This window comes from Octopus bimaculoides, chromosome 24, assembly GCF_046866305.1.
Source record: "Octopus bimaculoides isolate indiv1 chromosome 24, ASM4686630v1, whole genome shotgun sequence".
Classification (NCBI taxonomy): domain Eukaryota; kingdom Metazoa; phylum Mollusca; class Cephalopoda; order Octopoda; family Octopodidae; genus Octopus; species Octopus bimaculoides.
The window spans coordinates 25,072,667-25,100,158 of record NC_142951.1 but is presented as its reverse complement, the minus strand read 5'-3'; the positions used below and the strand labels follow the sequence as shown (position 1 = coordinate 25,100,158).

The following is a 27,492-nucleotide window of genomic DNA, read 5'->3' as shown; positions in this document are numbered from 1 at the left end:
CCCTAGGTATGCCATGATCGAGCATTTAACACATGAAGCGCATACAATTACACTACAAATTAGAGAAGAACATTGGGGTTCAAAAGTAAAAATTGCTGCGTTCGGAGAATGCTATACAATATTCTGAGAATTATTTAAGATTTTTTTTTCCGTTTTTTTTTTCGATTTGTCCGTAAAGTAAAAACAAGTGCAGAAACAATGCCATGACATACATGCATTCATATAAAAATTAAGTGAAACTCCAGCTGTTTTCGACAATGATTACTTAGCTGTTAGATCATCTAAATTACTAGTTCACTGAATTAGCTTGTAAGTGACTAAGCATTTCACGGATACGTGTACAATTAAAAACAAACATCAGATAGATTCAGCGCTGCGCAGTGTGTGATAACACTGTTCTTGAAAACGACAGGTTCAACATATCCAACTGACTTATGAGTGGGTCGATCTAAGGCAATGGTAAAACAAAATCTACTTGCTTAAGATGCAATACAGTGGAACTGAACCTGGAAATTTGTGATTGCAAAGCAAACTTCTTAATTATTTGATCATGTTATACTACATATATACATACGCAGGAGTGGCTGTGTGGTAAAGTAGCTTGCTTACCAACCACATGGTTCCGGGTTCATTCCCACTGTGTGGTACCTTGGGCAAGTGTCTTCTACTATAGCTTCAGGCCGACCAAAGCCTTGTGAGTGGATTTGGTAGACGGAAACTGAAAGAAGCCTGTCGTATATATCCCCAAAGACACTAGTGTAGCTAGAGTGTGTGCTTCCCCCAGATTTTACAAAAAAAACTCATATTGCCTACAACAGGACGAAAAGTGCCACCCGGGCCAGACCGTCCCTACAGCCCTAGTGTCCAAAGAGACGAGTGGCAAAGTTGGCCTTATCAGGATTTGAACTCAGAACGTAAGGAACTAGAAAAAAAACCATAAGGATTTTTTTTTTTTTGAACATTCAAACAATTCTACCATCTCACCACCTTGAGGAACTGAACAAAAGTAACAACTAATGCCTACTGCTGTTGCCAAATATGTTAAAAATAATGTATTTGTCATCAATACAAAGAAAATCAATTACTGTTTCAATTAAGACAATCATGAGTAGAATGCCTTTGATTACAGGTCTGCTGGATCAGAGCTGACCTGGGGCTAAATAGCAATGGCTTCTGATTTAGGCCTTATGGCTAGCAACACTGAAGGGAGGGGATTGGTTGAATACATTGACTCCAGCACTTTGATGGTTCTTGGGCAAAAATGTCTTTGGTAGGATTTGACCTCTGAATATGAAGATGAAGGAAGTAAATACTATCTCAAGTCCCTAGCGTAGCTGAAGTGGGTGAGCAGTCCTGCCTGTGTGGTACTTTTAGGTCTGCTGTAGGCAATATGTGTTTTTTATGGGGACAGCAAGCAGAAGGGCCCACACTGGGAGGTACACACTCTAGCTACGCTAGTGTCTCAAGTCTTAGAACTTATAGGGCCAGTTACCTGGTTCCCCATGGTGTATAAGTGACCAAGATCACAACCTCATCATCATCATTTAACGTCCGTTGTCCATGCTGGCATGGGTTGGACAGTTTGACCAAAGCTGGGGAGCTGCACCAGACCCCAGTCTGATTTGGCATGGTTTTTACAGCTGGATGCCCTTCCTAATGCAAACCACTTTACAGTGTGCTGGGTGCTTTTATATGGCACTGCAAGGCACCTTTATGTGGAACTGCACAGGTGCTTTGACATAGCACCACACAGGCACTTACATACACACACTATATATATATATATATATACATACATGCACACACACAAAGATATATATATATATATATATATATATAGTGTAGTATATTGCCACTTAAGTGTGGCTGACCCCTAGGGGTGGATGTTACTGTTGCTTTTAGCCCCAGGAGGACATCTCCTCCAGCTGGCTTATCGACACACGACTGTGTCCTGTTTGCCAAGGGTAGTTATCCCTCTCACCAACATCTGCAGCACGAACGTGCTGCAGATGTTGGTGAGAGGGATAACTACCCTTGGCAAACAGGACACAGTCGTGTGTCGATAAGCCAGCTGGAGGAGATGTCCTCCTGGGGCTAAAAGCAACAGTAACATCCACCCCTAGGGGTCAGCCACACTTAAGTGGCAATATACTACACTTTATCGTGCAGTTACTGTTAATACTTCATTTAGAGAATTAACATTGCTTATATATATATATATATATACTTTATTTAAAAGCAGCAGAAATATAACAAAAAAACCGTTACTCTGAGTTTCACGTTCCCGTTCATCGGACAGTTTACAAAACTGTCCGATGAATGGGAACGTGAAACTCAGAGTAACGGTTTTTTTGTTATATTTCTGCTGCTTTTAAATAAAGCATATTACTCTACCTCTGGTATTTGAGTACTCTTTTTTCCACCTTGTTGCACATTTCATGTGCTTACTCCGGTATATATATATATATATATATATATATATATATATATATATATATATATATAACCATACACAGTTATATGCAGTCCTCCTTGAACAAGATGCCAATGTGTCACTGAGTTACTCATTTATAGATGTGTGAAGTGGAGCAATGTGAAATGAAGTGTTTTGCTCAAGAACATAATATGCAGCCAGTCTAGGAATTGAAACCACAATCTTGCAGTTGTGAGTGCAGTACTTTAACCACCAGGCCACGCATCTTTGCATGAAGATGAAGAACTAGAATAAATGTTGCATGGAATTTTTTATGACATTCTAGCAATTCTCACATCTCATCACCTTCTTGGAGTTAAACACCAATAATAGCCAAACTTCAGCATAACTTACAGAAATTTGTTCTTCCAGTATCGTTTTTTTTTTGAGTCTGTAGTAACGCCGTGCGCATGCGTAGTCTCACGCATGCATGGAATTAAACAAGCAAGCGTTCCCGCTTAATTCTATCTCTTTTACGGTCGGCCAACCATGAGCATCGGACGTGTTAAGCTGTCTCTCTACATCTTTCGGACTTACACTCGACAGCTCGCTTGCAACTACATACCCACGTCCCAACAACTATGCTCACACACAACAGAAGCTGTAACAACAAGAACTAAAGATGTATATATTTACCACCTGAATAAAGTGTTGTTTAAGTTGATAGTCTGGAGTTCAGCGTTCCGTTATATTCTTTAATTTTATAGTAGGAAAGTCAGGTATACATCTAAAGATGTATAACCCACTTTCTACTAAAGTGGTTCACTAAAAGTCCTTTAGCATTCAGATCTCTCTGTCAAATGCAATGCTTATTTATTCCCGTTGTTTTGAATTAATCATGCATTATCCCATAGCTACGAGATTTGTGATTGTTTTATGATGTGATTGTTTATTTTAAGAATGACACTGTAGAGTAAGTGTAAGAGGCCAGATCTGGCCTGTTTGAATATAAAACAGATGGAATATTTGGGCCTGATACAGCCAGTTTAAATGCTAAAGGATTCATGAAGTTTTCCTGAGATATATTTTAGATAGAGTAGATTACGATTACGCTGGTGGGGAAAATGGGAACAATACTTTTTTGTTGTTGTATTCTTCCATGCCCACCTCCTACTAAATTTATTACATCTTCTATCTTTTACTTGTTTCAGTCGGCAACCACAAATTGTCCCCGTTCTTATTTCTAAATCTGGTACTTATTCTATCGGTCTATTTGGATCTTTTTGGTTACTGTCACAGATTTCATATTTTTTCAGTTTTGTTGCGATTGTTTCCAAATTTGGTTATATCGATTTTTGTAAGCTAATTCTGAAAATGAAATAAATTTTTGCCATAAATTGATAAAAAAACGTAAATACCCTTTAAAGCTTGCAAATTTTAGGTAGTTTTAGCCAATCAAAAGCCATCATTATACACATGACCGTAAATCTCACATTGCTGTCTGTTTCCATAGTAACAAGCAAAGCTGTAGTCTACTTCATTTTTATTGTAATAAAGACATTGTATGGCTCAACTAAGATTTTCACCACCGCAACCACCACCACCACCACCACAAGTTTAGACGAGTGACATCATTTTGTGCTTGTATCATTGTTGTCTATCATTTTGTGACAAGCAGCTATCATGCAGAAAATGCACGGCCTTCTGATTCCTGTTTTCTGATTAGACTAAAAATTATCGAACTTTGAAGTTCTGGAACATTTTTCTAAACTTTTCTGGGAATAAATGAATCCCAAATTGAGATTCAATGTGAAAAATTACATCAGTATACCAAATTTTAAAATTTCCAAATTTCTGACAACATCCGAAAAGATCTGTTTCTTTTTGCTGAACTGCTAATTTACAGGGATGTAAATGAACCAACAAAGGTTGTTAAGCTGTTGTAGGGAACAAACACAAAGACACACAGAGGATGGGTTTCCATGTACCAAATTCATTCACAAGATATTGATTTTATTTGCATTCATGTATGTATACGATATATGAATAATACAAAACCACATTAAAATACAAATCCTAAAACAATAGCCATGATTCTTCCGTAATACGAGTTCTCACAAAAGAAGGAGAAATGAAAAGAAAATAGTGGGACGGGGGGGGGGGGGAGAAAAAGAGGAGAGACAAAAGAAAAGAGAAGAAAGACAAAAAAAAACATCAATGCAGCACCAAGTGCTTCAATTCGTTGCACAGCACAAGGTTCAACGGAACCCACTGAAGCAAGCCAGCATGGATGATGGCGAGGCTAAGCCGTTGGAGAAGCCAAGCGCTCTCACGGGCATCACCTGACCACTCGGTGAGGCGAGCTGCCAACGATGACAAGAACTTCGCGGTTAGTCACTCAGTCCCGCCAAACGTCTCAAACGCCACAGGACTGTAGTAGAAGACATTTGCCCAAGGTGCTGCACAGTGGGACTGAACCTGTTACTACATGGCTGTGAAGTAAACTTCCAAGCCACAAATGCATATTTTTTTAATGAAATTTTCCAGTGATAAACTTTAAGTGTTTTAAAAGCTGTAGTGTACAATTATCTAGATAAAACATAGAAGTTGGGGAGACATTTCGAATCATCCCTGCCTCCAATATTTAACTTACGTATATTTTTTTCTTTCTGAAAAATCTTCCAGTGTAATTAATAATCCTTTCTTATTTTTGGCACTAGAACAATAATTTTTATGGTAGTGGGGTAAGTCTATTACATTGATCCCCAGTAGCCAATTGATTGCAGTTCTATTCTTCTAAGCATTTTGTTCAATGCTCGAATTTGCCAGTTTAACAATAATCTCTTGTTTTGGCAGTAGGCCAGCAATTTTTAGGGGAATGGGTTAAGTCAATTACATTGACCCCTCCCCCCAGGAGTGGTTGTGTGGTAAGTAGCTTGCTTACCAACCACATGGTTCCGGGTTCAGTCCCACTGCGTGGCACCTTGGGAAAATGTCTTTTACTATAGCCTCAGGCCAACCAAAGCCTTGTGGGTGGATTTGGTGGACGGAAACTGAAAGAAGCTCATTGTATATATGTATATATATTTATGTGTGTGTGTGTGTGTGTGTGTATATATATATATATATATAAATATATATATATATATGTATGTATGTGTTTGTGTCTGTGTTTGTCCCCCCCACCATCGCTTGACAACCGATGCTGGTGTGTTTACGTCCCCGTAACATAGCGGTTCGGCAAATGAGAGACCGATAGAATAAGTACTAGGCTTACAGAGAATAAGTCCTGGGGTCGATTTGTTCGACTAAAGGCGGTGCTCCGGCATGGCCGCAGTCAAATGACTGAAACAAGTAAAAGAAAAGTAAAAGAATATAACCCCAAAACGAAGAAAGGCAAAGTCAACCTCAATGACATTTGGACTCAGTATATTTCCAGAGAAACGCCACTAAGCATTTTATCCAACTCTTGAATTTGCTAATTTAATGATAATTTCTTATTTTGGTACAAGGCCAGCAATTTTTAGAAAAAGGGGGTAAGTCAATCACTAGCATAGCTAGAGGGGAGCGGTCTGCCCCGGGTGACATTTTTTATGGGGGCGGCACCACTTTTGGATCTGTTGTAGGCAATATATATATTTTCTGGGTGCCCGATGGCGGCAAACTGAAGGCACACATACTAATTATGTTAATCAATTACATCGACCCCAGTGCTAAATTGGTATTTATTTTATCGACTATAAAAAGGATGAAAGGCAAAGTCAACCATGGCGGCATTTGAACTCAGAATACGAAGCCGGAAGAAATATCACTAAGCATTTTGTCCAGAATTTGCCAGCAATAATAATGAGAGAAATACATATGAGCATTGTTCTTATCTTTGCACAAAGATTTCGTTCAGAGAATTTTTCCTGGGCAAAATTAAACGGAAACGGACGGGGGAGGGGAGCAGGAAAATATCCGAAATTCTTGAAAAAAAATGCAGAACTTTTCCCAACATAACTTTTTTTTAGAAAGTCATGGGGAAACAAAGGCGGCGGCGGTGGCGGCGGTGGGAAGGAGACACTTCCATAAGTAATACCGAATCCTCTCTACGTGGTCTGCTAGAAACAACAGTAATATCGTTACTGAACTGCTTTTCTATCACAGAGCTCTGCTGGAACAAGGCTGACCATGGGTTAAACACCTGTAACAACAACAACTACAATGCAATAGACCGATCAATTAAAATTTAAATGAATTAGAAGGTGTACGTCTACTACATATAAATCTGCAGACGAGTTTCTTCATTATTTTATTTCTACGTGATCGTGTGGAGCAGTGATTCTCAACCGGGATCCATATTACCCCTGAGGGTCTATGTAAAGATTTTTGGAAGTCCACGCAACAAGATAATAAATTGGGGATCTACAATAGTATCTTAAGGGCCCTGAAAAAATTTGCATTAGATGTATGTATTGGTATGTATTGCAAGAAACAGCTAGGTTTCTTTCTCTAACATTTTACAAATTGCAGCCTACACAAGTTAATGTAAGAAAAGCAAAATAAGGAATTTTGAAAGAAGTTTTTAAACATTGAATGGCAATGGGAGTCCACCAAAATAAAATAGCAACCAAAGGGATCCATAAATTTTTTTAAAATGGTCGAGAACCCCTTGTGTAGAAAATTCCTCGTTGGCTGGGATGAGTTTGCTGCTAATCTAGATCGGCTCTGATGCTGTAAACCTGTTACCAAAAAGCATTCTACTTATAATCATCCTGCTTTATGACTTTTCGTGTATCGCATATGACCCAGAGTACATTATCCAATGTGTTTTTTGTTGTTTTTTTTAAATAGGAAGGTGTGACGTGATGGAAATCTGGATTTAGAGGACGTGATGGCCACATTTGGAACGCGAGATAATCATGGATGGAACGCATTTGAAACGTTTTTAAAAGACGTGATGGTCACGGTTATAACGCCAACCACATGGTTCTCGGTTCAGTCCCACTGCGTGGCACCTTGGGTAAGTGTCTTTTACTATAGCCTCGGGCCGACCAAAGCCTTGTGAGTGGATTTGGTCGACGGAAACTGAAAGAAGCCAGTCGTATATATGTATATGTATGTGTGTTTGTGCGTCTGTGTTTGTCCTTCCAGCATCGCTTGACAACCGATGCTGGTGTGTTTACGTCCCCGTAACTTAGCGGTTCGGCAAAAAGAGACCGATAGAATAAGTACTAGGCTTACAAAGAATAAGTCCTGGGGTCGATTTTCTCGACTAAAGGCGGTGCTCCAGCATGACCGCAGTCAAATGACTGAAACAAATAAAAGAGTAAAAGAGTACAAATATGATCACCCCATCACGAATTCTTGTTTCCTCATAACTTTCGGAAATAAAAAAAAATAGTTATTATTAACGTAATTTTCTACAAACACCTTTCAAAGGATGTAGATTAGGATTATATAGGGGATTAAAACGAAAAAAAAAAAAAAAATTGGTGGGCTCCAACATATACATAGTGACACATTACATATCTTCAAAACGAAACTTATATTATTTTTTTCAAAATTTCTGACGTGTAGTGTGTCAGTATATGTGTTGCGCGCCCATCAATGATTTTTTCCTCATTAAATTCTGGTATAATCGTAATAGATCACCATCTATACTATCTGAGAAATATTTGTAAAAAATTTTATTAAAAAATATCCATTTTTCTGAAAGTTGTGAGGAAACAAAAGTCGCGGGGGATGACATACTTATTCAAACAAAACTGTTTTGTGATCGTATTTTACACATTAACTTCAACATTACTTTAAATTATTGTTTTGATGTTTACTTATATATATATATATATATATATATATATATATATATATAGTTTTAGGGAAAAGAACCAAGGTTCATGAACTCATCAATGAAAATCCACTGTCACATATAGAAAAATTAATAATTAAAAAGCACAATAAATGAGTATAATATAATACAAAGTAAATATCATAAGATAAAGATAATATATATACATATATATAAAGGATTTTGGAGACTTCATTAGCAAGTAGTAGTACTCTATACTTCCTTAATTACTTAGCGATTTTAGTTGCCTTGTCGGCATAAAGGAAAAACGATTGAAAGATCATACGTACACGTGGGTGACTAGGAGGTGAGAAAACGTATAAATTGAAACTTGAATATGTGAATAAATATAATTGACCGAATCATTAAATATGTCAATAGCTTTGTGTTCACCACATTGCTGTGAAAACGGGGAATCATGCGAAATGATTAACTCCGTCATGCTACTTGCTTTATAAGACGAAACAGTAATATTATCTTTAATAGCTATATATAGCTAAATTAGACATTCGGATTTTGTAGTAGCAGAGTGGCGCAGTGGAAGCGTGCTGGGCCCATAACCCAGAGGTCCGTAGATCGAAACTACGCTCTGCTAACGGTATTTTTTTTTGTTTTTGTTCACCAAATTTTTTTTATATACTTATATCTATTTCATATGTAGCACTTCACTGCTAATGGAGATTGCTTTTTTTTTATAATTCTAAAATATTCTATACACAAAAATTTTCGATCGACTTCAACTGACACTGAGAGAACAAGTTTTCATTCCCTCCTTCCGTATACGTCCAGAATTTTACACATATACAAGAAATTAATTGCATCTATTTTTAAACCTAACGCAATTCTTGACTGCTTTCCTACCGATTGTCCGCTATGAACAAGCACAAGTTTTTAACTGTATTTTACAGGAAAGAATTGCGGTGGAGGTAAAGAATACGCACACCACTCGCTTTCGGTGTAACCTTAACCCAAAACTTTGGGTGTGCGTATTCTTTACCTTCACCAGAATTAGATATAGGTTTAGTTCCCGTGAGACTCTCATATTTCGGGTGCGGTTAAGCCCTCTGTGATTTTGATTCCTCATAATTTTTAATGAAATTTTCCGCGGAGTTTTGGCGGAATTCTGGTTTAAGCACCCCCTATAACTCTTTTATTTTTGGAATTTTCAGAAAAGTGCGAATTTGGTGTTCTCCACGCGGTAATTCATACTATAATTTTTTTTTAATCATTAAAAAAATTTATTTAGCGCTCACCCCACTCCTAAATCCTAAAAGTTCCATTCTTTCTCGAATTTTCTAAAAATCATTGTTTAAAATATAAGCAGTCCGAATTTTTTGATTCAGTCCAGCAATGGGTCACCCCTGGTGCATTATTATTCCATTATATGTGTTTATGAAGAAAAAAAATATTGAAAAACATCAGTGTGACAAAGAAACGAGGAAGATATCAGGTGGTCGTGAGATGTGCTGAAACAACAGCTAAATCGCCCTTAAATCACAAAAAAAAAAAAAAAATTTTTTGTTTGAATAATCATGAATTCCTGTGTGTAAAACAAATTTGTAAAAAATTTTCTGAAAATTCCAAAAAATAAAAAAGTTATGAGGAGTGATATAGGATGCTTAAAAAAGAATTCGACTGGAATTAAATGTAAAAAAAAATAAAGTAAATAATAATTGCTGGTCAAGCATACATTCATACTGACACGTCACATAATTTCTCTCAAAACGTCAAGTTTAATTAAGTAGATATGTAATGTGATATGTACAACCACCAAATTTTCTCTTTTCTTCTTTTTCTTTTTGTACTTTAAATTCCTGGATAATCAGAATCTACATCATCTGATATGCATTTACTCTTTCACTCTTTTACTTGTTTCAGTCATTTGACTGCGGCCATGCTGGAGCACCGCCTTTAGTCGAGCAAATCGACCCCAGCACTTATTCTTTGGAAGCCTAGTACTTATTCTATCGGTCTCTTTTGCCGAACCGCTAGATTATGGAGACCTAAACACACCAGCATCGGTTGTCAAGCGATGGTGGGGGGACAAACACAGACACACAAACATATATATATATATGTATATATATATATATACATATATACGACGGGCTTCTTTCAGTTTCCGTCTACCAAATCCACTCACAAGGCTTTGGTCAGCCCGAGGCTATAGTAGAAGACACTTGCCCAAGGTGTTATGCAGTGGGACTGAACCATGTGGTTCGTAAGCAAGCTACTTACCACACAGCCACTCCTATGCCTATGTAAAAAATTTCATATAAAAATTTCTCATTTTTTTGAAAGTTGTGAGGAAACAAATCAAACGGAGATACACTTGTGTAGGTATGCTGTGCTTCAGTGTTGCACATGCTTCCCAGAGATGATAAATTTTTCTTTGTAACAAATCTGTTTTTGCAGTATCATGATAGATAATCGTTGTCATCGTCATCGTTTAACATCCACTTTCCATGATCTGGCAAGGTTTCGAGAGCTGGATGCCCTTCCTAACACCAACCACTCTGAGAGTGTAGTGGGTACCTTTTACATGCCCCCAGCACAGGAGTCAGTCAGGTAACACTGGCATCAACCATGTTCGATATATATCTGTGACTCTATGTCTGTGTTTGTCCTTCACCATTGCTTGACAACAGGTGTTGGTGTGTTTACATCTCTGTAACTTAGTAGCTTGGCATAAGAGACTGACTGATAGAATATGTTGTGTCGATGCCTCCAAGCGAAGAAGTAGGATCTCCCAAGACATATAATAGAGGTAGTCTGGCCGTGGTAGGGGTGTTGAGTAGCAGTTGTGTAGAGATCATCCGAAGGTGCTAGATAGCAGTAGCTTGAGACAACAGAATAAATATCAGATTTACAAGAAAAAAAAGGGCCAGGAGTTGATTTGTCCCATTAAAACCCTTCGAGGGAGTGCTCCAGCATGGCCACAGTCAAATGCCCCAAACAAGTAAAGAATAAGATAAAGGACAGTGGATCTGAACTTGGAAACTATTTGGTTGCATAGTAGACACCTTAGCTAGACAGCCATGCCAGCACCCACTCTGTTTTTAAACAACACGAGTCTGTCATCAAACACTCCTAGTATGTTTGTTGTTTATTCTAGAAGTGAAGCAAACCACTTAGGATTAAGAGTCCAGCTTAAATACTTAATGAAACGCTTGGCATTGCAAGTTGACAGAAGTTAAGTTGATTGTCTAATGTTGTATGGTGGGGGCCCTGTTAGGATTGCAGAGGAGGAGGAGGAGGAGAACAAATTGTCATCTTTGGCTATGTGATTAAGAAGTTGACTTCTTAGTCACACGCATGGCATCTTGAGTGGACCATAGCTTTGTTGAGTAGTCAAGCATGTCCCTTACTGGCTGACAATATGTGCATCTCAGAGTAGTTGGGGGAAGCATCATAGCCATGTGTTGGGAAGACTTCTTTGGGGTCTGAATCCCTAGAAACATGGGCGTTTTATTCATCATCCTTAAACCTTATTCACGGACCTTTTGAGCAGGAAGGGGCTACTCGACCTGAAGAGAATTCTAACTGGACTCCACCTGCAAAGTCATGCGCTGTTCATCTTGATATGACATCAACATGCCATGCACATATGGTTGTGATGCATGTTCTTGGTGTACCCTTATCAGATGGGTAGTCATGATGGGTATATTAGACTTCATATATTTGCACCCTGGTGTCACTCTGATGGCATGTATTGGTCTCTCACTCCTACCATTAACCATTCTTCATGAATCAATATTAACTCACACGCATCATTTTAAATTTTGGGACAAGGCCAATAAGCTTTTTTAAGGTAGAGGGTAATTACATTACACTGCTTCCAAGCACTTGTGCCAGTGGCACGTGAAAAGACATTCGAGAGAGATCGTTGCCAGTACCGCTGGACTGGCTCCTGTGCAGGTGGCACGTAAAATACACAATTTTGAGCGTGGCTGTTGCCAGTACCGCTTGACTGGCCTTCGTGCCAGGTGGCATGTAAAAGCACCCACTATACTCTTGGAGTGGTTGGCGTTAGGAAGGGCATCCAGCTGTAGAAACTCTGCCAAATCTGATTGGAGCCTGGTGTGGCCATCTGGCTCACCAGTCCTCAGTCAAATCGTCCAACCCATGCTAGCATGGAAAGGGGACGTTAAATGATGATGATGACCTCAGTGTTCGATTCGTATATTTTAACTGAGCCTCAGAGGATGGAAGGCAAAGTTGACTTTGATAGAATTTGAACTTAAAATCTAAAGAGCTGGAAAAAAAATACCTCTAAGCATTTTGGTCATGGCACTAACAATTCTGTCAGCTTGCTATCTTATTAACAATGATGATGTATAAGCAGCAACAACAACAACAATTCTTACTAGTTGTGGCACAAGCCCATCAATTTTCAGGGGAGGGGACAAGTTGATTACATTGACCTCAGTATACAACTGGTACGTTATTTTATCGCACCTGAAAGGTAAAATTGATCTTGGTGGAATTTGAACCCAAAATGTAGAGTTGGAAGAAATACCTCTTATGCATTTTGTTCATGGCATTAATGATTCTTTCAGCTCGCCACCTCATTATTAATGATGAATATGTACTACTACTACTACTAATAATAATAATAACAATAATAAAAATACAGAGTAGGCCAAAAGTCATGCACCGAAACATTCAAAATTTAATTTATACCACATTATTATTTATTATTACTATTATTATTCATTTTGCCCATCATGTATGTCTGTATTCATCATTATTCTATTCAATTTTAGAAAAATCAAAGCATGTCTTTTGGCCTACCCTGTATAATAATTCTTTCTAATTTTGAAACAAGGCTATCAATTTTCAGGGAAGAGTGAAATCGATTACATTCACCCCAGCACTCAACTGGTACTTTATTTTATTGCACCTGAAAAGGAAAGCTGACCTTGGCAGAATTTGAATTCAGAACATAAATAGTTGGAGGAAATGCCACTAAGTATTGAGCCCAACAACTGGTTCTGCCAGCTTGACACTTAAATGACAATAGATCAACAATAATAACAATAATAACAATTTCTGCATCATTCCAATTTTATTATATGTACTGCCATAACAACAACAACAACAATAATGATGATTTCTTACATGTGCACAAGGCCTCAGGTTTATAATGAAGGACAAATGGAATGGTGTAATGTTCATATCCTTCTGAAAGACAGTCGTGTCCTGAAGCGAAATGGCTTCAACAGGAGAACTGAAAGAGGAGGGCAGGGGGTCACCAACTAGGCTCTCTGGGAGCTTACTTCTTGCATAGAGCATTGAAAGAAAAACATCAGAATGGCTTATTCAGGCATAAGGGGAAATTATTTGAAAGGGATGAAAAGAAAATAATTAAAATTAAGATTGTACATAACTGGTACATATTGATTTTAAATTTTTGCACAATACCAGTAATTTCAGGGAAGGTGGTAATTTGATTACATTGACCCCAGTTGGTCAACTGGTACTGGTTTCATTGACCCCACCGGAAGGATGAAAGTCAAAGTTAACCCTGGCGGAATTTGAACTCAGAACATGAAGATGGACGAAATGCTGCAAAGCATTTTGCTTAATGTGCTAACAATTCTGCCAGCTCACCACCTTATATAACTGGTAAATATTAATAATTAAACTTGTAACCAACATGGAACTGAAAAAAAAAAAAGAAAAAAAAAAGAAAAGAGAAAGAAAAATACACTATTTTTGGCTGTGAATCTTTGATGAACGAAATTACAGACAGGTTTTCTTTCGTCAGATTTAAGAATCTTAATCCTGTTTCTTTAAATCTTTTGAGTGTTAAACTCTTTGGGTTGGGCAGGGAAGGGGTAGAAAGACAGATTTCTTAAACAGGAGAAATTGAAGATTTGAATCATCTGGCAGTAGGAAAGGAAGTAGAACAACATCCAAAAACTCCTGTGTCAGCCAACATAAGTTTGCTCCAAGGATATTCACGTAGCTGCCTTTGTTACTTAAACCCAGCTTGCTGTAATATAATTGAGAGAGAGAGAGAGAGAGGGAGGGAGAGAGAAAGCAATGTAAAGAGTGGGAGATCGAAAGAATGAGATGTTAAGTATATAAAAGAGAAGGGGAGGGAGAGAGAGAGAGAGAGAGAGAGAGAGGTGGCAGGAAGGCCATGCTAACTGGAACAACTAACAATAAAATTTCAAACAGATCAAGGAGAAAAAAAAAAAATATAGATTAAAATTTGTAACATTTCAAAAATAAAATTAAAGAAAATGTTCTGAGAGAGAGAGAGAGAGAGAGAGAGAGTGAGTGAGTGAGAATGAAAGAGAGATGGAAAGAGAGGTTAAAAAAAAATTTTTTCTCAAAAATTTAATGTTCATTGATCTCTTAGTTTAAAGGGTTGCTTTCCCCCTTTCAGATGTCCGTAGAATTTAAAAGAGAGGTGGAAGAGGAGGAGGAGGTATCATTGTCGATGTGGTTGCTGTTGTTAGTAGTGGCGGTGATGGTAGATGATGATATCAACACTGAAGACACTGATGTAGACGAAAGAGTGGTTTGCAATGATGATGATGATGATGGTGATGGTGGTGGTGGTGGTGGTGGTGGTGGTGGTAATGATGATGATGACAATGTGGATGATGGCGACGATGCTGCTGCTGGGGCTGTTGCTGCTGATGCTGACGATGACGAAGAAGAGAGATAAGTAGTAGCAGAGGAAGAAAATGGTGTTGTTGACTTTGGTTCTGCTGACGGTAAAGGAGATTTGAGCAGACCTTGCGAGACTTTGTCGGTCTCGTTATTTTGAACGCGGGTAGAATGTGTGGTTAAAAGTAGGGAGCTAGAAATGTCTGTAGCAGAAGGGGTCGTATTTTCACATTCATTAGAAGGTCCACTAAATGATGCTGATGATTGCTCTGTACTCGTAACGGAGCCTTTCGTGATATCATACATTTCGGATTCCTGGCCAGCTGAAGCAGCTCCACGTAGATTGAGGATTTTGTTTCCGCACTCATTAGAAGATCCGCTAGATGGCGCTGTCGACTGCTCTGTAATTGTCATAGAGCTTTTTGTGGCATCATACATTTCACATTCCTGGCCAGCTGTAGCAGATGAACTCACTCCAGCACTGGATGTCTCTTGAGCGTTAATCTCACCATGGTATGAAAGAAGTGATGATGAGGGGAGAGGATCTTTGTGAAAGAGGAAAATTGGCCGTTGGAAACCTAAAAAGGAAAGAAAACAAAATATCAAAATAATTAAAATATTCAATGCAAAAAGCTAAGGAGATAAAGAACTCATTATTGACTAATATTGTTCATTCTTATGGTAAAGAGTAAAGACACCCTTCGGTCATGAATGACCATGAGATTGCACCTAGAAAGTTACACTCCGAGGCACAAGTCCAGGCAAAGTTGTTTTTTTGGTAGACCTGCAGTCGCTCATGCATACCAGTCTCCCCCTCCACACCACCGATGTTGTCCAAGTGAAAAGCAAAGGCCAATACAGCTTGGCATCAGTGATGTTGCAACTCATTTCGACAGCTGAGCAAACTGGAGCAACATGAAATAAAGTGTCTTGCTCAAGAACACAACACACAGCCCGGTCCAGGAATTGAACTCACTACCTCATGACTGTGAGCTCAAAACTGTAACTACTGAGTCATGCGCCTTAAGAACTATGGATGTGTTCCAGTCTTAAAGTATAAACTTTACTATACTTGCTGAAGCAATGAAGAGAGAGCTACTTAGCAAATATAAAAGAATGTATATTTCTTGGCATATAAAAAGAAAATTAATACAGACTACTGTCATTTCTTGGTAGCATGTCCCCATGATCTTGTTAATTTTTCTTTAAGTGTCCATTTAATTGTGAGTAGGTACAGACATGTCCTCCGTCTCCTGCTAGATCATCCTTCCAGGGCTTTACTCTCATTCAACACAACAGCTGTGGGCTGGAAGAGACCTTGTGGCAATCCCTGCACCAGATAGTTGGGCATGACTGGGGAAAATCTCCAGAGGTTCGACTTCACCTTGGAGGATGCAGAGGGGCTGGCACAGGACTGCAAGCAAGTTAACGCAATAGTTGTGGGCTGGAAGAGGCCTTGTGGCAAGCCATGCACCAGATGGCTGGGGATGACTGAGGAAAATCTCCAGTACTTATTTTTTAAGCCTGCAACTCATTCTATCACTGCCATCACCTACCACCACAATTTCACACATATTTATGACTAGGATTTTAGTTGAACAAATCAATCTACTTCGTTTTAAGCCTGGAACTTATCTTATTGGTCTCTTTTGCTGATCTGCTAAGTTACAGGGACATAAACACATCAACACTGGTTGCCAAGTAGCCGTGGGGAACTAACACACACACACACACACACACACACACAATAGGCCACTTTCTGTTTCTCTCTACCAAATCCACTCACAAGGCTTTGGTTGGCCTGAGGTGGTTATTGTAGAAAACACTTGCCCAAGGTGCCACGCTATCGGACTGAACCTGGAACCATGTGGTGAGGAAGTGAACTTCTTACCACACAGCTATGGCTGCACCTATGATGATATGATGATGATGATCATCATCATCGTTTAACGTCCGCTTTCCATGCTAGCATGGGTTGGACGATTTGACTGAGGACTGGTGAAAACCAGATGGCTACACCAGGCTCCAATCTGATTTGGCAGAGTTTCTACAGATTGATGCCCTTCCTAACCCTTCCTGAATGAAAAATTCCCAAATCATTATCTCTAAGTAATATATCAGTTGCCCACAACTAAACTTCAAAGCAACATACCAGACTTGTATATCACACACTGAAGCTTACCTTTTGCCTGGTTGAAAGGGACGTCTATGACTTCGTAACGTGAAAAACCAATTTGTTCAATTAGATATTCTGCAAAATTGTCAGGTTTTAAATGTATATTCTGGAAGTTTTTCCGAATGTTTTCCTGAAAGAACAAACAAAATTGTTAGAAATAATCAACTTGTCCAAAATATAGTTTAAAGAAATAAGTTTCAAAAATTAAACAGAAGCACAACAAAGGAAAAGTCACAAGACATGGTCATGCTCATTCCTTGTTAGTTATCGTCAAAAAAAAAAACAAATCATTACAATTTCACGCCTTTAATGATAATATTATTCATTTTTGGTGGCGTCAACAGTGCATCGCTGTCTTGCAAACAACTCACATATGCAAGTGCAACCATTCGAGAACTCCGCATACCGGAAGCCAGCAAGTGTATGGGGTCATCAGGAGAGAATGCGCGCCGTTTCGGGGCCTACCACTAGACAGCATCAATGCCCCCCCCCCTCACTGATACGAAGCCCCGCTTGCTAGATCAACTGGTCATTAAAAACAAAGCTCAATATTTCTCTAGCCAATATTAAGCGAATGTTGATGAATGCGACAGAAACAAATATGACACAGGTATAAATGTAAAATATATAAACAAAATAAAGGTCGTGATACACTGAGACAAGACTTGTATATAAGTAATGTAATGGAGAATGTCCTATAGGACTGCAAATAGGAAATGGAAAGATGAAAAGAACTCTTCACTGATGAGATCCTAAGACTGACACACATCTGAGTGAATGGTGGAAAAATGAACTTTTCATCATCATCATCGTTTAACGTCCGCTTTCCATGCTGGCATGGGTTGGACAGTTCGACTGGGGTCTGGGAAGCCAGGAAGCTGCACCAGGCTCCAATCTGATCTGGCAGTGTTTCTACAGCTGGATGCCCTTCCTAACGCCAACCACTCCAAGAGTGTAGCGGATGCTTTTTACATGCCACCAGCACAGGGGCCAGAGGAGGCTGGCATTGACCCACGTTTGGATGGTGCTTTTACGTGCCACCAGTCATGTTCAGATGGTGCTTTTTACATGCCACTGGCGTAGGAGATCTTTAAAAATTTGATTTAGACTTTTTGTAGCAATATCAACTGGTTCTGGAAACTTCCATGAAGTAAAAAGAAAAACATGGAAAACTTTAGCTCAACTGATTTAGTAGTTATTAAAGAATTAGCTTACAGGTTTGTTCTAAACATGCTTACAGGTATTTTTACAGGTATTTTTACCGGTATTCTTACAGATATTATTACACGTAAATTATTGAAGAATTAGCTTACAGGTTTGTTCTAAACATGATTACAGGTATTTTTACCGGTATTCTTACAGATATTATTACACGTAAATTATTGAAGAATTAGCTTACAGGTACTGTACTGAGTCTTTCGAGAGACACATGACTCTTACTTCTAAGTAGGTACCAAAAAGGTCAAGGTTGTACCTACTTTACCTATAGATAGTTACCACTGGGAGGTACAGCTATCCATAAAGAGGTACTATTGGGAGGTACAGCTCTCTAGCGTTTAAGTGATAAGTTTTATAAACATGTATTAATAAGAGTTCTGATGGCCTTAATGAGTTTTCATATAGTTATTTCTATTATTATTACAATAGTTTTTTGCGCTTTCCAAGCAAACACTCTCGGTTTATAAATTTGTTTCATTCACAAAATCAATTTCTTTTTTTTTTTTTTTTTTTCTGGTTGGAAGTAAAGAATGTGAGAGCGTGGGAGAAGTATGACTGGCCAAGTCACCGGTCGAGCGAAAAAAGGGAATTGAAAAGAGAAAAGGAGAGGAGGTGGGAGAGAAAAACGTGGTGGAGGGCAGAGACAGAAGAAGCAATGGAGAGGTAAGATAGTGAGAGAGGAAAAGAAAAGAAAAAGAGACTTCACACAAATATATATATATATATACATATATATATAAATATAACAAATAATAAATGAGTATATGCATATATACGTACAGGTATGTGCATACCTACGTCTACCTGTATATATAGGTGCATATCTGGGTACAGGATATTGCAAACAAAACACAGACAAAAAAATAATAATAACCAGAGAACACACACACAGAGGCCACATAGAGAACATTTTCCTTCATCAGCTACCCCCATTCTAACACAGGCGTTTTGAAGAGTATATATATATATATATATATATATATATATATACGCAATTTCAACTGATAACAGTCATCTTCTACGGCAAATAAGAGAGAAAACAATTATAACAAGGCATTGATGTATTAAATGAAACCATGCTGAAAGACTTGAAGCTGACCTAGTGTAGAAGGAGTATGCCATTGAAGAAGTTGTGAATAGCAAGAAAAGGACTTAAAAAGCTGATTGACTTATTAAACTTAATGATTAATCTAACAATCGATTAGTTGGTTGGTTAAATAACTAACCAATTTATGAATAATAAAAGAATGGAATCTAACCAGTGTATATATTTATTATTATTATTGGCCTAATGACCGTCCCAAGATACAACAAAAATCTGATTCAACACGAATTCAGAAACAAAATTACAAAAAAAAAAAAAAAAAAGAGGAAGCGAAGAAAAAAGGAAAGGGACTTACCGATATCCATTTGCGTTTTTTATAGGAGCCCCAAGCTTGTGGTTCTAAAATGAGCTTTCCTCCGGGTTTTAGTTGTCGGTACATTCTACGGAAAGATCTCTTCAAGCCAGCGTCTCCCCAGTTTAGATGAATCCATTTAGTCAAACTCATGGCCAAAATCAAATCATAGTCTGCTTTTTGCAAATCAAGAAAATCGTCATTTTCTGGCACGTAGTTGCCCTGAAAGAAAATGAACAAAGAAACATGATTAAAAAACAAAATAAACTGTCATGATATGTAAGGGAGGTAACTTTTAAATGCAGAGTTAGCTCCCGTTTTGCAACGCCCCCATCATCACCGAACTTGAATTCCTTATTGTATTTTTCTTTAAAGGAAAAATCAATGCAGTATGCCCTTCCCAGACTAATAAATGAATCCTCATTTCTCACAAAATTACAAACTTAACTTGGAGAATTAATATAAATAGAAATAGAAAAGTTCCATGATATCTCCGGAGCAAAAACGCGAAGACGGTGGAGGTGTTGGTGATGGCTTCGCAGTAATCGTCGAAAGACCTGCTCAACTATGCTATAACAAAATCTACAAAAGACATTTTATTTAAGAGTTAAAGGGCGAAATACATTGTCCATGCCCTATTTACAGGACCTCAAGACTTGGGAGAAAGGAGGCGGGAGAGAAACCACAATTTGTGAAAGCTTGTGATACGAGCGGACTCCGTAAAAGGCACAATGGCCAGTTATTGAGTTTAAAACAGCAACCGCAAGCTCAAAGCTTGGCTCTGGGTTCAGTCCCACTGTGTGTCACTTTAGGCAAATGTCTTCTACTATAGCCTCGGACTGAACAAAGCCTTGTGAGTGGATTTAGTAGACAGAAACTGAAAGAAGCCTGTCGTATGTGTATGTGTGTGTGTGTGTGTGTGTGTGTGTGTGTGTGCATCTGTGTATGTATTTACATCCCTGTAACTCAGCAGTTTGGCAAAAGAAACCAATAGAATAAGTACTAGGCTTAAAAAACTAAAATCTTTCAAGGCGGTGCTCCAGCATGGCCACAGTTAAATGACTAACAAATAAAAGAATATATGTCTATGTGTGCCTTTGTGTTGTGTTTGTCTCCTACCACCACCTGATAGCTGTTGGTTTGTTTATGTTCCTGTAACTCAGTGATGTGGTAAGAGACAGACATAAGAACCAGGCTTAAGAATAAGTGCAGGGGTCAGTTTCTGCGACTAAAACCTTAAAATCGGTGCCCCAGCATGGCCACAGTCCAAAGACTAAAACAAGTAAAAGATAAAATTAAGCTAAGTCAAGCACAAACCAGAATATAGTAGTAACAACCAAGCTAGTTTCCATATTATGCAAATTAGGTCTAGCCCATTGTGGCTTAGTTCTCTTCCTGAAGAGAGGAATGAGGAAATACTTGTCTTCTAGTGGACGACAAACCGTCAAATATTTCAGGTCAATCTATTATTCTCTGAGTGCAAAGAAAATATATAATGCATTTACGTCTGTTTAACCATTTTGTTACTAACATGGTTCTGTTGAAACATCCAGTCTGCTTCAATTAATTTTTGAAAAATAATGAATTTATTAAAATAATTTTGTTGTTATTAACCCTGCCATGCACGAGATGGCTGAACATGATCGGGGAAAGATCTGCAGAGGCTTGATGCCACAGGACCACTAGCAACAGAGAGCGCTGGTGGACTTGGTCAGCTCCATACATGATGATGCCTATCTCGTTTCATGGGGTTGAATTTATCTGAGGTTAGTGATGACTTCAACACCATGAAGCGAGAGCAACAAACAGCTTTAACATTTAGCATTAAATGTAATACTTATTTATTCTCATTGTTTTGAATTAACCATGCATTATCTTGGAGGCGCAATGGCCCAGTGGTTAGGGCAGCGGACTCGCGGTCATAGGATCGCGGTTTCGATTTCCAGACCGGGCGTTTTGAGTGTTTATTGAGCGAAAATACTTAAAGCCCCACAAGGCTCTGGCAGGGGATGGTGGCGAACCCTGCTGTACTCTTCCACCACAACTTTCTCTCACTCTTACTTCCTGTTTCTGTTGTGCCTGTAATTCAAAGGGTCAGCCTTGTCACACTGTGTCACGTTGAATATCCCCGAGAACTACATTAAGGGTACACGTGTCTGTGGAGTGCTCAGCCACTTGCACGTTAATTTCACGAGCAGGCTGTTCCGTTGATCGGATCAACTGGAACCCTCGACGTCGTAAGCGACGGAGTGCCAACAACAACAACAACAACAACAACAATCTTGTAACTTTGAGAGTGCAATGATGTGATCGTTTTATTTTTAGAACATTGTAGGGTAGGTGTGAGGGGCTGGATCTGGTTACTTCGAACATAAAACAAGAGTATTTTGGCTGGATATGGTTAGTTTAAACGTTAAAAGATTTTAGACAGGCACTGTAGTGTAGGTGTGAGAGGCTGTATCTGGTTGGTTTAAACATAAAACAGAATATTTAGGCTAGATATGATCAGTTTAGATACTAAAGAGTGAAGCTAGCATTTAGAACATAAATTAGCATGAATTTCTGATCAAAGATCATTTAAAACAGGGAATTCACATCATAGAACCAGGGACAGTTTCAAGTAGGTGGGTACAAAAAAAGTTTAAAAAAAAAAATTTTTTTTAAAGTGGTTTAGCTACTTTAAACTTATCTTAAGTTTTCTAACTTTGACTTATTTTCCATGCAGATGGCCACCCCAAATTACATACAGTAATTTATTCTCCTGCATAAATCTCAGTAATTATATGCAAGGTCACATTGTGCTCAACTAAATAAATGATGAATCATAATTAGACTGTTTATAAAAATAATATGCACAGTTCTTTTAATCTTGAAATTCAGTAGGGAAGTGTAACAATTGGAGGCACAAACACACACAGAACTGGCTTCTTTCAGTTTCCATCTACCAAATCCACTCACAAGGCTTTGGTGGGCCTGAGGCTATAGCAGAAGATACTAGCTCAAGGTGACACATAGAGGGACTGAACCCAGAAACATGTGGTTGAGAAGCAAACTTCTTATTACACCACTATGCCTGTACCTATATATATATATATATATATATATATATATATATATATATATATATATATATATATATATATTGGTTAATAAATTCAAAAAGGGATAACAATCTTTTACAAGAATTTTATCAAGAAGCCAGTGTGTAAAAAACTTCATAAGGGAAATTTCTATTCCCAAGAATATAATTATTTGTTTATAATTTATATAAGGGGCATTATTCTGTACTAATGCCCCTTATATATATATATATATATATATATATATATATATATATATATATATATATATATATATATATATATACATAAATGTGTGTGTGTGTTTGTGTCCATGCTAGTTGTAAATGAATGTCACTGGCTTTCATATAAGCTGAGTCATTCCTTTTCCATATTCCGCAGAAACATGTTTGATTCCAAGGGGAAATATTACATTGCATAGAAACAGGTAAGGGTTGGCAATGAGAAGGGCACCAGGCTGTAGAAAATCTACCTCAACAGACTCCACTTGATCCATGCGAGCTTGAAAAGTGGATGTTAAAATGATGAAGACAACTCACTTCGAGAGTGAGTTTCGGTTGTTATACTCTGAATAACAAATAACAGCACAATTCAAATGACTTTGTTTGTGCATCTCTCTTCTTTGAAGTTCAGAAGAAAGCAGGGTTGTTTCACTGTAACGTCTTAGTTTCAACAGTACTTTTAACTTAAGACTTACACTATACGTGGAGGCGCAATGGCCCAGTGATTAGGGCAGCGGACTCGCGGTCATAGGATCGCGGTTTCGATTCCCAGACCAGGAGTTGTGAGTGTTTATTGAGCGAAAACACCTAAAGCTCCACGAGGCTCCGGCAAGGGATGGTGGCGAACCCTGCTGTACTCTTTCACCACAACTTTCTTTCACTCTTACTTCTTGTTTCTGTTGTGCCTGTATTTCAAAGGGTCAGCCTTGTCACACTGTGTCATGCTGAATATCCCCAAGAACTACGTTAAGGGTACACGTATATCTGTGGAGTGCTCAGCCACTTGCACGTTAATTTCATGAGCAGGCTGTTCCGTTGATCGGATCAACTGGAACCCTTGACGTTGTAAGCGATGGAGTGCCAACAACACAACACTATACATAGCTATGAAGCAGTCAGGCATGACTTACTTGATAAAACTGAACAGAGTTTTTTTTAATTTAGTTGATAGGCACAAGTGTGGCTGTGGTGTGAAGTTTGCTTCCCAACCATATGATTCTGGGTTCAGTTCCACCGTATGGCACTTCAAGCAAGTATATTTTTACCAAAGCCTTGTGAGTGGATTTGGTAGATGGAAACTGAACAATACAAACCACCTGCCTATCCGTCCCCCACACACTTCTAATAGATCAAGGCAGTTTTTGTCGAGATTTGGATCTGCCAATTTCAGAATGCTGGTGGATCTCATTACCATCACAAAGTCAGTGACTACAACAGCGGCGACAACAACATCACCGAGTATGAGAGGAGAACAGTAAACTGTTTTACAAACATTTCCACTGAATCTAAACTGTTCAATGTTACAACTTTTAAGATGAGAAAAGAGAAAAAGAATAAGAAAAGCAAAAAAATAAAAAAGAGGGGAAGGGAAGTGCAATAAATTTCTCATTACCAACAGAAAAAAAAGGAGAACAAAAAAAAAAAAAGACCTTGAATTACAACACATATAGGGTTCCAGCTGACCATGTCAATAAAACACTAACCTACTGACCTCTATTCTATCATTGATGATGTTGCAATGTGCCCCTAACAAAAAAATTTCACTCAGCCAGCTTTGAATATATGCAAGGATATGACAGAATTCATTGTATTAAGCATTATTATTATTATTATTATTATTATTATTATTATTATTATTATTATTATTGTTCAGTAGTTTTATTTTTATAACGTGCTTTCACTTCACTACCGAGCGCAGCTCTCTGTGCCTTGGGTATGTGCTGTGGTTTGCTGTGATGCTCTTATGGTTACTGTATTGAAAGTGTTTTGCGTAGGATGTGTGCAGTACCCAGTAGTGCAATTTTCTGTATGTTATATATATTTGTAAGTCCTGGTGTTTTTGTTATGTATTTGTCTGAATATTTTTTTATTATACCTAAGGCACCTACTATGATAGGAATTGTCTCTGTTTTTAGATTCCACATTCGAGTTACCTCTATTTCCAGGTCTTTGTATTTTGAAAGTTTTTCCATATTATTATTATTATTATTATTATTGTTATTGTTATTGTTATTGTTATTATTATTATTATTATTATTATTATTATTATTAAGGTGGTGAGCTGGCAGAATTATTAGCACATTGGGCAAAATGCTCAGTAGCATTATATCCACGTTGATGTTCTGAGTTCAAATTCCGCTGAAGTCGACTTTGCTTTTCATCCTTTCAGGGTCAATAAAATAAGTACCAGTGGAGTACTGGGTTGATGTAATCAACAAGTCCCCTTACCCCAAATTTCAGACCTTGCGTCTTCAGCAGAAAGGATTATTATTATTATTATAATTATTATTTATTTCTTTATTGCCCACAAGGACCTAAACACAGAGGGGACAAACAAAGAGATTAAGTCGATTGCACTGACCCCAGTGCGTAACTGATACTTATTTAATCAACCCCTGTCAATGTCTTTTGCTGAACTGCTAAGTTACAGGAACATTAATTAGCCAATACTGGTTGTCAAGCAGTGGTGGAGAACACGCACACACACAATGATGGTCTTCTTACCAAATCCATTCACATTGTTCCTAATTAATCATGCATTACCTTGTAGCTTCAAGATTTCACTGATATGATTGTTTTATTTTTAGAATGACATTGTAGAGTAGGTACGAGAGGACAGATCTGGCTGGTTTGAATACAAAACAGGTAGATTAAATACTAATTCACCTCCAAACACATTCACACACACACACACACACACACACACACACAAGAATGTTCTTGTAATTAAATCCATTTTTATTTACTAATTTAAATTACTGACCATTTTCCTTTCTGTGTATGTATTTATATCAAGTTAAATTAAGTTGCAAAATTCATGATCTTAATTGAAAATGAAGATTAAATCAGAATAGACATTTTAAAAATAACAATTTCTAACTTTGGCACAAGGCCACTAATGTGTGTGTGTGTGTGTGTGTGTGTGTACAGAGGGTGTATAGTCGATTGAATTGACTCTAGTACATGACTAATCAGTTGTTTGTTCACTTCTAAGTTCATTTTTCTATGATGGCATCATCATCATCATCATCATCATCATCATCATCATTAAACGTGTTTTCCATGCTGGCATGGGTTGGACAGCTTGACAGAAACTGGTAGGGCCTGGGGCCGCACCAGGTTCCATAGCCTGCTTTGGTTTGATTTCAACAGCTGGATGCCCTTCCTGATGCCAACTACTCCAGACTGTACTCGGTGCTTTTTATGAGGCACCGTCACCAGTGCTTTTTACATTTTTAAATTTTTTTACTTGTTTCAGCCATTTGACTGTGGCCATGCTGGAGCACTGCCTTGAAGGGTTTCAGTCGAACAAATTGAGCCCAGGGCCCTTTTTTTTTTAAAGACTAGTACTTATACGATCAGTCATTTTTGCCGAACCACTAAGATACAGTGGCACAGTAATGATTCTACCAGCTTGCCGACTTAATAATAATAATCTCCTAATATGATAATGAGCGTAGTGTTTTTATATATTTGTCCAGGATCACGTCGGACGTGGACGAGGAAAAGAAATAGTAATTCAGTGAAGGAGAAGTAGTGAGAGTAATAGCCCTGACTGAGAGGGAGTGAGAGGAAGTAATAGTAATGAAAGAAAGGAAGGGGTGATAGATGAATTAGGAAGGAAGAGGTGAATAAAAAAAATCAGCGTTTCGACTGTGTGTGTGCGTGTACAAGGTAAGTATGTGAATGTGTGTATGTGTGGTTATTATGTACTTTATTTTTATCTTATTTATTGTCCAACCCATGCTCGCATGGAAAGCGGATGTCAAACGACGATGATGATGATATATAAAATACTACAATTAGCCATTATTATTGACAGCACGTGGTCAGCTAGTAATAAATAATAATTTCTAACATAAGCACAAGACCAGAAATCTGGTGGGCGCAGGGGGGGGACACACACACACAATCAATTGTATCAACCCCAGTACTTGGCTGATACTTTATCGACCCCTGAAGGACAAAAAGGCTAAAGCTGTCCTCAGCAGGATTTGAACAGAGAAACTAAAAGAACTGAAGCAAATACCACAAGGCATTTTGTCAGACGCTAACAACAAATACCGTATAAAGATATTAACATGTATTATTCACAAACGCAAAGTGATTTCTGTTGATGAAACACTAGATGGCTGCAGGTACAGGTAACTGCATCAACCTGCATTTTCTTTCTTTCTTTTTTTTCTTTTTTTTGATGCTCATTTTATTGATCCAGAGTAGATGAAAGTAAGCTCTCGGGTTCATTAAGTAAATTTTTATTGCTTATGAGTTTTAGCAAAAAAACAAAAAACAAAACACTGTGGTGTATAAAAAAATTGGTCGGGAGAGAGAGAGGGGGGGGGGGGGCAGAGGAAGACTCCAATAGGCTAACAAAGAAAGACAGAACCTTTCAGTTGGAAGTAAAAGTAATTAATCTCTTTACTTGTTTCGGTCACTGGACTGTGGCCATGCTGAGGCACTGCCTTGAAGAGTTTTAGTTGAACAGACTGATACACGTTGCCAAGTGGTGACGATAGTGGGGTGGTGGTG

General features: G+C 38.1%; 1 protein-coding gene and 1 non-coding gene across 3 annotated transcripts in view; one reads left to right on the top strand and one right to left on the bottom strand.

The window, feature by feature from the left end:
- Positions 1 to 8,769: 8,769 nt before the first annotated feature.
- On the top strand, positions 8,770 to 8,841 carry Trnam-cau (transfer RNA methionine (anticodon CAU)). The gene has a single exon. It is a non-coding gene; the product is annotated as a tRNA-Met (tRNA).
- Positions 8,842 to 13,295: 4,454 nt separating this feature from the next.
- LOC106878721 (7SK snRNA methylphosphate capping enzyme) overlaps positions 13,296 to 27,492 on the bottom strand; it is a 47,623-nt gene continuing 33,426 nt past the window's right edge. For both annotated transcript variants that reach the window (XM_089340936.1, XM_089340935.1), the window contains exons 3-5: positions 19,665 to 19,883; positions 17,053 to 17,176; positions 13,296 to 15,448 (exon numbers count right to left, since the gene is read on the bottom strand). In XM_089340936.1, the coding sequence (XP_089197062.1) occupies positions 14,640 to 15,448; positions 17,053 to 17,176; positions 19,665 to 19,883 (1,152 nt within the window). In that variant the 3' untranslated portion in view covers positions 13,296 to 14,639. The remainder of the gene's footprint in view (positions 15,449 to 17,052; positions 17,177 to 19,664; positions 19,884 to 27,492) is intronic.